The sequence below is a fragment of the Megalops cyprinoides genome, chromosome 9 (genome assembly GCF_013368585.1).
Source record: "Megalops cyprinoides isolate fMegCyp1 chromosome 9, fMegCyp1.pri, whole genome shotgun sequence".
In the NCBI taxonomy this organism is placed as follows: Eukaryota; Metazoa; Chordata; class Actinopteri; order Elopiformes; family Megalopidae; genus Megalops; species Megalops cyprinoides.
In genome coordinates, this window is record NC_050591.1 from 7082228 (window position 1) to 7093761 (window position 11534).

The following is an 11534-nucleotide window of genomic DNA, read 5'->3' on the forward strand; positions in this document are numbered from 1 at the left end:
CAGCACCTGTATTGAATGTGACACAGCACCACCAAAACCAAATTAGAAGAATTAATATAGAAAGTTGTTATTGCAAGTATGTCCAACACACACACACACACACACACACACAAATCTAAAAAAAACCATACATCAGTAAAAATGTATAAAAGATCCCATCTAAAATGAGCCTATCTGGCTGTAGCAGTCAGATGTGTCCTTCCCAGGGAGCACCCTGTTTCACCGCAGTCCTTATTCCTCCATGACATCACAGTAGGAGAAATATAAGCAAGTCTCACAGTCATACTTTCCTCTCAAAGGTACCCTTATGTTACGGAGAAAATTAGAGACTGACTCTGGAGGCAAGCTTTTAGAAGAAGCTACGGAGGGGGGAGTCTAGAAGAGGAGCCAAAGAGAGATTCCAGGGAGAGGGAGAGTACAACGAGGGTGAGTTTGTCATTCGGACTCGTCGTCTGTGCTGGAGTTGGGTAAAAGGACACACTCCTTCCTCCTGCTCTGTGATGGTCTCCTCTTCCTCCTTCCCACCATTTTCAGCCTCCTGTGGATCACATCTGGGATGTAACAGAGGGAGACACACAAACACAAGGATCAGAGTAGGCATTTTCCCTGACCAATGTTTGCATCCATTACATTTTTAACAGAGTGTTTTGCAAACACTGTTTGGGACGGTGTCAACACTTTTGTTGCACAGCTAACTTTCATCAAGGTCATTGTGGTCCTCATCCGGTCCCTTCCCTTTTCAGCATCACAGTGTGACTGCTTCATAATAAAACCATGCACACTAGCCAGAATGATGGGACAGTTACAAAACCTACATGATAGAATCCATGCCTACAAAAAGGGTGTTGCTGCTTGCATCTTGCTCTACCTACCTAGCCAGGTCCTTGTAATTGCAAGTTGCTGTATTCCCCAAATTGACCCAACAAATTCGTCATCATCATGTTTCTAACAGTGACAATTTATTTGATTATACCATGCAACAATGGCAAATAATGAAAAGATTCCTGTTGCAAATCAAAATGACTGGCTAACACTGATGCACATAGATAATTCTTTGTTTGCCTCCATTTCCTGGGGTAACTTTTCTCACTTATGCCTCTCTAAACTGCAACATCCTCAGTTGCTGCACCTGTATGAGAGGCCCTCACAGACTTGTGAAATGCAGCTGTCGCTTAAAAATCCTGAGGTGATTCATGACCTTAAAAAACACTGACGACTAAACCCTCCTTATGTGGAATGACTCCAGCACTGTGTGGAGAAACCAGCACTGCAATAAAATATAATCAACTGATTGACCGTGCTGTTGAGTCACCAAAAAAGCCACAGCGCGCTCGTGTGCTCTCACCTGCCACGCTGTCGTAGTCTTGCTGTGGGTCGTGCCAGTACAGGCTGGGCGCGGTACGCCAGTGCTGGTACAGTCGAGTGTGCAGTACCGACAGCGCCAGCAGCACCAGGAGAAAACCGAGCGCTGCGGCCGCCCACACCGCTTCGTCCGTGCGGGGCGTGGGGAGCCTCTGCCCCATCACAGCGGCCCCTGCTGGTTCGGCCATTTCAGTGCAGGCACAGTGTCCAGGTCCATCGTGGTCTGTCCCTTTGCCGTTGCCTGGTTTGTGGCCGTTGGCCTCGGTTTGCTGTTTGAGGTTCGCTTGGCCGTTTTTCCTTTGGCGTTGAGTCTTTGTGTGGGCCTCCCCTTTGTGTCCCTCCTCTCCCGTGCTCTGAAGCTCCCTCAAAGTGTCCCTCCTCTCCTGCTTTCCCTGCACCTCCGAGATATGGATCTCCTTCACCTCTGCTGTCTTCCGTGTCGGTGAGACTCCAAACGTCTTTTTTGTCCCCTCTGTTTCTTTCCCTTCATTCTTTTGTTCCCTTAACCCAGCCTTTCCGTCTTTTTCCACTACATCGGTTTCCCTCCTCTGTAGTCCCAGGGCTTGGTTTTTGTCTGTCCCCCCTCTGCCTGTTGTGGTCTGTATTGGCTTTGATTCTTTTACATTGTTCAGCTCTTGCCAATGGGTAGGGCTGAACTTCTGGGATTCATCTGGGCCTGTACTCTGTGGGGCCCTCCCATCAAACACTTTGACTGAAGAGGAAGGCATCTCAGTGCTTAGATTATCTTTATCCATCTCCTTTGTATCCTTCCCTTTGTCCCCAAGTCTAGTCTTCAAGATTGCTCTCCTTCTCCTGCTTTTCTTCATTCTGCTCCAATCCATCTCAGTTCCTCCCTCCAAAAAGGTGTTGAGAGTTTCCACACAGCAGCTCTTAAGAGACTATGGGAAACAGACATACAGTCAGTGAGACAAGACAGAACTGGTAAGGCAGGTGTGCCATATGCCATCAAGTCATGGGTTGAGCATATACCTACAGAGCATCACTTAGGCCCTTTTGGGGCCCTGTCTAACCTCAGTTAAACCTACTGAATTTGGATACAGTTTCACGTAGCCACAAAATAAATGACCAAACTTTTTCACTTTCTTCCGCATGTCTCTTCTTCTTCTCCATCTTATTATTATCTCCACCTTATTCCCACTGCTTTTTGTCATTGCTGCTGTTCCGAGCCCTGAATAACACTCCTCACTATTAGTCTCTACCCATGTTTATCCAATAACCATATATGTTTAACTGAAGCCAACTTGAAGACACTTTCTGCCCAACTAATTTTACTGCATTCTTCTCTGCTCAGCACTCATCTGTCCCAACCCTGTCTCTGTTCTCTTTCCTTACCTGTTGTCTTTTCACAGCCAGCTGTTTCTGTGTTCCTTTCCATACTGTGTCCTTCAGCCAGTAGGCACCTGCTGACCGTGTCAACAACAGACTGTACTTCCCTCTTTGATGCATGGTGGACTTGATGCTGTCAGCTGCATTCAGTTCTAGCCAATTGCAAACTTCCAACACGGTCACATGTGATATCTCCAGCGTGCGACCCCAAGAGACCAGCGCTAACGGCTTTAAAGAGAAGGTTATGTAAATGAATATGTAAATTCAGTTCCAGTAATGCAAAATGTATACACACACCATATGGACAAAAGTATTTGGCCACACCTGTTTTTCAGGGTTTGGGATAGGCCCCTTATCTCCAGTGAAGGGAAATCTTAATGCTTCAGCATACCAAGACATTTTGGACAATGCTATGCTTCCAACTTTGTGGCAACAGTTTGGGGAAGGCCCTTTTCTATTCCAACATGACTGTGCCCCAGTGTACAAAGCAAGGACTATAAAGTCATGGTTTGATGAGTTCGGTGTGGAAGAACTTGACTGGCCCGCACAGAGCCCTGACCTCAACCCCACCGAGCACCTTTGGGATGAACTGGAACGGAGATTGTGAGCCAGGCCTTCTCGTCCAACATCAGTGCCTGACCTCATAAATGCTCTACAGAATGAATGGGCACAAATTCTCGTGGAAAGCTTTCCAAGAAGAGTGGAAGTTGTTATAGCTGCAAAAGGGGGAACAACCCCATATTAAAGTATATGTATTTGAATACAATGTCATTACAGTCCCTGTTGATGTAATGGTCAGGCGTCCAAATATTTTTGTCCATATAGTATATATATATGTATATACACACACACATACATATAAAACACAGCTTTCCAGTGGGTGACTATAATCTATGAGCAATACTTTATCAACTAAAATGGGTTTGAAACTCAGTATTATTAAGGAGAGAATATAAGCCCCTTTCACAGCGCCTTATGTCTCACAAATTTCTTTAGATTCCATGTTGGCTTCACTACACTGTGAAATGGTCCATGCCACCATTTTTCACATCAGCAATTTTGCTACCTTTGTTGAGGCAAACTTTCTGCAATTTACTTTCTCTGTCACACTATGAAAGGAACACTGGAGCTATTGTATTGTGATGTATAACCCAGCAACTCAAAAACAGTTTGTCTACCCATTCAAGTAATCAGAGTGTTAAAAATAGTTCTGTTTGGCTATACTATAACCTCAGAGAGCAGAAGTATTTAAAATGTATAGCTAGCACCAATCATATAATGTTTATATGGCTGAAAAAGGTTTATCAACTGGAGAGACATGATGACAGAAAGCAAATGGAGTTAGAAATGCCAACACCTCTAGAGATATGAGCAGAGGAGGAAGCTTCCTCCCTTATTACGTGAATTTAGATGACTCAGTCGAATGACACAATGTTTACCCAGGACAATGTTCTTAGTGAGTAGGTATATTTACAATTTGTGAGCTAGTCAGCTATCTGAAGTGTACTATAATCTTAGTTAGCTACCTACCCAGCTAGCTGAAGTTTTCTAGCAGATGCTACCTGGCTTGGTGGCTAATTTACCTCAGACCTCTGCTCAAGTAAGTTTGTTAGACACCATTATACTTTGTTAGCTAGCCTAGATACATTTTATCCTTTGTTAAGTGTTTAGATGGGAAAATTTGATTGTAATTTATCCTAGCTAACCAGCTACATATTTGGGTATTATTTTACTTTTTAAAATGGTGAGTTTACATTAACATAACTGCTTGTGTGAGCATTTTTGTTGTTGTGTCTATGCATTATTCCACATCTGTGCATTCACAGGAGCTAATGTCTCACCCTGTGTGTGCTCAGCTGATGGAAGGGACTGATAATGTAGTGGGAGAGACAGGAACGTGCCAGGACAGAGAGCAGGGCATGCTGGGAGAGAGCGACACAAGGGTGGTACAGGAACACTGCGGCTCCACGCTGCAAAAATGCAGAAGCAATTTTTTGATTAGCAATTAAATGGATATTGAAACCATATTTTAAAAAACATTAAGACACTTGCAGAAAAAAAATTATGGGCAAAACATAATTTTTTAACACATAAACGGGATCCACATGTCACCTGCAGGTTATGGACCCAGCGCTGTGGTGGACAGTACAAGTACTCTCCACTCTCCGCCCCCACAGGTCTATGAGCACCACTGCAGGAAGAGAGGGACAAAGGTTTGCATTCAGGTACCACACCCTGCACTAAAAACCTAATAGAAAAATAAACTGCGGCCAAGTCATGCAGACTGATGTATAGGGCCTCACTGTATATTCTCTTATCGGTAATATCTGATCAACATTTTAGTTTACCTTACATGGCTGGTAGAAATAAATAAAGTTACCCTTTAAGGTACTACTTAACCACCAGGCATCATGTGCGATGTGAAATGTTATGCAGGAAAAGACTTGCTGAAGATGGGTTGCCTCTACTAATTTTCTCGCTTTCAATCCACGTGCATTTAAGCTCTATTCTGAAATAAACTGGATGGCTGATTTCTCTACATCAGTACAGCCTCTCTGTGCACAAGGACTCTTTTCTCAGGTGCCCAGGTTGCAGGGCTTCATACCTGTTGGGGATGGTGTGGTTGTAAGTGATAGGGGTGTCCATGCAGACAGGCTTGGCTGGCTGTGGACAGAACAAGAGCACAGAGAGCAGGTCTTTCAGCACTCCAGAGAGAGATACAGTGAAAAACAAGTTCAACCTACTAAATAAAATTAGTAAAGCTATAGCAAGAGGAAAAGTAGCATTTTCAAATTGTAAACTTAACCCTTAACATTTTAGATGCATTGTATCCCTTTAGCCTTGATTCATCAGAGTAGTTTTCTTCAGCTTTAAACTATTACAAGTGATTATTTTATGGTAGTGAACCAGATTTCAGTACTTCCCTGGAGTATCATTTTGAGTATTGCAACAGTTACAGTAACTCTGAAGTTGTAATAATTTATTGTTCAGTAGGATGTTAGGTAATTTATTGATTTTTTTTTATTCCTTAATCTCAAGTAACATATGTTTGATGTAAATCTAGATTGTGGCCACTTAACTAAATGACACACTGAGTATTCCTTTCCAATGTAGTCAGACTGTTTCTAAGCTATATACAACATATATTCATGACAAAATACAATATGTCTGTATATTACAAGGTGTGGCCTGCAGTCAAAATGGTATAGTTACTCTTATATGCTACTTTGCAATTTCATGACAGCACTGCCTACTATATTAAAGGTGAATATGAACATACTGCACTTCTTTTTCTAGGAGGCTAGGAGGCCACACAGGGCATAACCAAGGACCATTCACTCTGAAAGCTCTGATTTCTTGCAAGCATCTTAACAAGAAAACTAACTTCCACTGGAATCTGACAATGTCATAGTGAGTTATAAAAGGGAGAAAAACAGAAAGAAAAAGGGTACAACAGCCGCATTCTTCCAGCCACTGAGGCTATTATACCTAAAATGAAAAAACAAGACCTACAACTCTGGGCTTCTAAGCTGAAAGAATTAAGGCTTTGGCTTTAATGGCTTTGGAGCCTAAAAATCAACAGGAACAATATTCGTCCAAGCCAACAACAGGCTGGAAATAATAGTGACAACATAAGCATAAAACTATCAAATTGTGATGATAAGAACAGATAATGGCTACTTTTTGTCAGAGCAAGATAGCGGCGTGTCCCAGGCAAACTAACAAAGACATTATTCACAAACACCGTGGTTTGCAAATTATGTTGACAGGGTCAAATGTCAGGCACAGGATTCAGATAATGCTAGCAGAGTACAACTGCTGCTTACCAAGCATATTGACCCCTACCTGTGTTGGATATTTGGTGTCGATACTGGAGAGTTTCTGTAAAGAGAGAGATTGAACAGGAATAGACCCTTAATTACTTATAAATTTCTGAAAATGGCTGCATGACGAAACACACTTACATTCAGACTGCTGTGTGGCTGTACAAGTTATTATCGGAGTAGTCCATTCATTTTGCATACATTTTGTTAAAACTTTCAAAATATTTCAAGATAACTTTTACTAATGTTTTACCAAGCTGATAGGATTACCCATTAGAATGGGAACCAATATGAAAAAGTTTATATTTGCATATAAGTTCAGTAGAATGTTAGTGTGTAACTACCTGGTTGGACTCTGGCCAGGATGGCCCTGGGCATCTGCGCATGGAGGAGGGGAGCAGGTCTCTCTCAAGCAGAAGCTGTCAGACACACATGACTGTTAATCTCTTTATCACCCTTCTGACATCACAGGCACTTACCAGAATCAGTAGCAAATATTCTAGACATGGCAGAAAGAAGTGAATAACAAGAGGAAATTAAAGTAAAGCTGCAAATACATTTACATGACCTTGCTCATGACAGTGGTGTGCTAAATTACACTATGTTCCACAATTTTAATCTGACATGTGTTCACCACTAAAATGGAGTCAAATGGAGTGGAATGCTATGGATTCAAACATTCTATCAAACAACCAAGATGATTATCTTGGAAGACTGTTTAAAGACAATATTATTACCATGTACAATACAGGCTATGAACCAATACACACATCTTTCCCTTCAAAGGCTTAATTTCTATAAATTAAACCTAACCTCTGGCAGCTTTCTTGCATGCATCTTCAGTATTCAATTTCTTTTTACTGGCACTTTATTTAGACATTAAAGTAGTCACTTATTTTTGCCTGATTTATTCATGACCCAAACACTTCACCCTTTAAACTCACAGGTAAATCTTGCAATGATTTAGGATTAGCATTTCAGAGTAAATCAATAGGTCAAAGGGTGCTTCAAAAACATTATATGTGCTCCAGAGTGACGCAGATAGCTACATGCATATCACCCATTTATACATCAGGATATTTATTAAAACAATGTGGGTTAAGTACCATTCTCAAGGGTAAAACAGCAGTGTCCAACATGAGAATAAAGTGGCAACCTTTTGGATAAGAGCCCTACTCCTTACCGTTACACTATACTGCTACTATGGACTACTGTGACATATGCAAGTATGCTCACAAACTGCTACTATGGACTACTGTGACATACACAAGTATGCTCACAAATTTTGTACACAGTTCACATCACAGGGATGGATAGAACTGGATATTCTACACTCTCTTGGAGATGATCTTTCAGGCCCCATAAAAATAACTTTAATCCTCAGAAACCAAATTGACTGAGTCTTGACCCTAAATGAAAGTGTAATACCATTTAATAAAGCAGTGTAAAGGATCCTGGAATGCACTGTTATAACAAAGGTCAAGTCAGAGTGCTGTGGAACCATGGTTTCAATGCCCTTCTTTTCTCTACTGCTGTTATACTGAGCTGGTGTTTGTAAAAGCTATAAAGGTATACTGATAAAGTAATTGTATTTTGATAAAGATATCTTGGTTTGAGGTTTGATGCCCTTATGCATAAACTAATGTAATGTAGTTTACACTACCACTCTTGATACCATTAATAACTTTTGAAGTGGAGTGTCCAAAAACCATGCAGGTGAATATCCCACATCAGTTTGTCAAATGATGTAGAGGGAGATGCTATTTAAGTATTTTTGAAAAAATTCAGGCTACATCAAACATCAGTTCAGAAGGAGATGTTTCAGTGCTATGCATAAAATCAATAATAATGACCAAAATGGGACTTGTGGCAGCCATATTATTACATAGATACTTCAGATTAATAAACCTGGCAAAAATGTTATATATTGAAAAAACAACTTTCACATAATTATTCATGATAGTTCATAAAATGATCATTTTCAGTGACCTGTAGTACAGGTAAGTACCAATTGTCAACATGTTTCATGTCTAGAACAAACTTAAACTGTGAATCATTATCTTTATCATCTTAAGTACCATAAAAAAATGCCATTATCACACATCTTATATCACTTTCCTTTAACATTCATTTAATGTTCTTACCCATAACTTACAATTAATTCATACAAAACTGATAAACATCTGAAAAGAATTGTGGCTGGATTATGATATAGAGCTATGACTGGAACAAAACATCAATTAACATTGTGTCTTCTCTACATATACAGTAAAACCTCTACATATAAAACATTTAATAATCTGTATTTTTTTCTACAATTTCCTTACCCTTATGTATCACTCAATGTTACTTCTGATCAATCCACATGAAATTCATCCTTCTATGTATGAAAAAGCACCGGTGTATAAGAGATATTATGATCTAAAAATCTGATATATTTCAATAAAAAATAATCTTCGAGTAATCTTCAGCAAATGTTGCTAGAAAATCTTAGAATATCCTTAAACTTCCAACTAAATGGAGTCATCACCAAACATATAATCCAACACCGCAGATGAACATCGTCTGTTTTAGGAACTGTTAATTTAAAACACTCAACCACAAATCTTTAGAAAACAGGTTCATGAACACACTACCAGGGTTCTTGTTGCAATGACTGCACTCAGCAATTCCATGTTTCGCTTACATTATCCACATTGTGGGTCACTTATGCATCACTGCATTATTAATAATTCTGTTTGAAAGTTGAGCTGTAACAGCGAACTCCTGAGTCTCTCAGGAAACCGCATTCACCGTCATCAGTGAAACGTAGTTATAGTTAGAACACAAAAATTGTGATTTTCTTAGTGATATAGACGCAAATGAATGGATGACCCATGAGTGCTAGGATTTAAACCGGCCTGTGTTAATAAAGGGCATGTAACAATGATTAGGTATTATTTCACATTTGAAATAGATGAAACTTGGCACATTTTTATATTCGGGGGTTTGCGCCAAATGAAGTGGCTCTTTATCTTATTGTACAGATGCAATATTTTAATCTTCCCTTCTATCTATCTATATCTATCGATCGATCGTTTCTGTAACCATCACCTACTTACTATAGCATGTAACGATATATGTTTATTCATTTCCCCCCACAAAACATGATCACCTAAGTCTGCACAGCAACCTGCATACCCTTCGAAATCTCCGCGGAGTCAAGTGAGTTACAATTCTCACAATTAAAACAGAAGAGGCGCTGAAGAAAGGAGCTGGGAGAGGAGAAAGGGAAGACGCTAATAAGACATGATGTAATGAGAAATGAAGAAAGACGTAAACAGCATGGAATTGTAAATAACAATTTGCCTACGACTTTACATTAAATTGTCGTTGCAAAGTGTCCCTGACTCCTCTAACAGGATTTCTGTGCTGTCACTAGGTAAGTCTCATTTAACTCAAAAACTCAAATCCAGTGTCCATACCTTGCCATTGTCGCAGCCGTGCCACATCGAACCGTCCACAAAGCACAAAAGCAGCGACAAACACAGAAATATTCCGCAATATGCGAGCAAGATCCGAGAAGCCATTATTTTCTACTGGAGATAATTGATTGAGGTAAATAAGACAATATAGTGTTCTTTATACAAGTTTTAGATTTCTTTTCTACATCGAGTACGTAGCTGGCTGGAAACTTTCACCCTAATCGATGGTCCATGGTTTAATTAAGAGTTCCATGGCATTCCATAAAACAAATGAAACTAGAGAAAAAAATCTTTCGAAATGCTAAAAGTTAGCCACGGCCAATGAAACCTAACTAGTTATTACATTTGCGTTGTAAAGAAGTTTTTGCTAGCTAGCTAGCTAACTATATTTTCGCTGGTTAGCTAGCTAGCTAGCAATCCACTCCGTAATGCCATTTGCTAGCTAGAACGCTGTTTACAGTCCATTTTCGAATCCAGCCGAAATAATATTTACTAACACCTGTAACCTCAGCTAACCAAGATGGTCACCAATTTTTCGCTCCCTTTCACTGTTTTGTTTGTGCAGTATGCTCAAAGTTTGCAAGATTGTTGAGAGTGTAACCATAATCGCAATCTGGCGGAGGGTCAAAACATTTTATCAACAACTCCATAGACACAGCTGGAGAGGAAGAGCCGTAGACGTGCCTATTAAATAGACAGGCTACCACGTTCTCAGCAATCGATACAAAATTGGCACATTGGTCTGTCATTGCAAGCACCCGGAAGTATTGTGCCCTAGAAATGCAGCTTAGTCAAATCAACAGCAACCATCAACACCGAGACTTCCGGTGTCTGATTTTTGGTCAAAATAAAAGTCCCGTAAAGTCCCCGCTGGGACACTGCTGCTATACCCTTGGGCAAAGGTACTTAACCCAGAATTGCATAAATAGATAACATTGTAAAGAACTGTAACTTGCTTTTTACGTAAGTCGCTTTGGATAAAAGCGTCTGCCAAATGACTAAATGTAAATGCATTAATTCACACACATGTATTGCGCTTATGAAATGTTGCTAAGATCAAGCTTTCAATTCATAGGTGTTCATTTAAGCTCAGCTTGACTCGCACTATAAAACCCTGTCTGATCATGGGCATGGTGTCACCATTTCTGAGGAAAACGATTAATGTTGGTGCGCATGAGATATTAAGAGGTATTAACATCTAAAAATCTGCAATAAAAGTGATTGTGTGATTGATTCAGAATGAACATTTTAGGGCTGGTTTATTTCCTATGTGTGTGGAGATTACAAAAAAGTCTGATCTATAGGATGGGTAGTGGGGAGTGTGGATGCAGAAATAATGGATAATTGGATTTATACGTGTGGTATCTTGCATGTCAAACTATAATATATGTTCAGAGGAACTGAAAAAAATGTGCTTTTTACACAAGTGACATTATTGTACAGACATTACATAGCTTTTCGGTTTCATCACTCTATTCGTGTGAGTGGTATTGGTGCAGCAGTTGAGAAAATAATGTACATGTTGACCGAGAGCTGC

General features: G+C 40.1%; 1 protein-coding gene across 1 annotated transcript; it reads right to left on the bottom strand.

Annotated features, from left to right (window-relative positions):
• Window positions 1-160: 160 nt before the first annotated feature.
• Window positions 161-10742, bottom strand: tp53i13 (tumor protein p53 inducible protein 13). The gene is made up of 9 exons (XM_036537083.1): window positions 9998-10742; window positions 6878-6952; window positions 6556-6591; window positions 5315-5373; window positions 4822-4900; window positions 4551-4679; window positions 2716-2937; window positions 1346-2261; window positions 161-551 (listed from the first exon to the last, which is right to left on the bottom strand). Exons 1-9 carry the CDS (start codon window positions 10100-10102, stop codon window positions 436-438), a joined length of 1737 nt encoding a protein of 578 aa, XP_036392976.1. The 5' UTR covers window positions 10103-10742; the 3' UTR covers window positions 161-435.
• Between the last annotated feature and the right edge of the window lie 792 nt (window positions 10743-11534).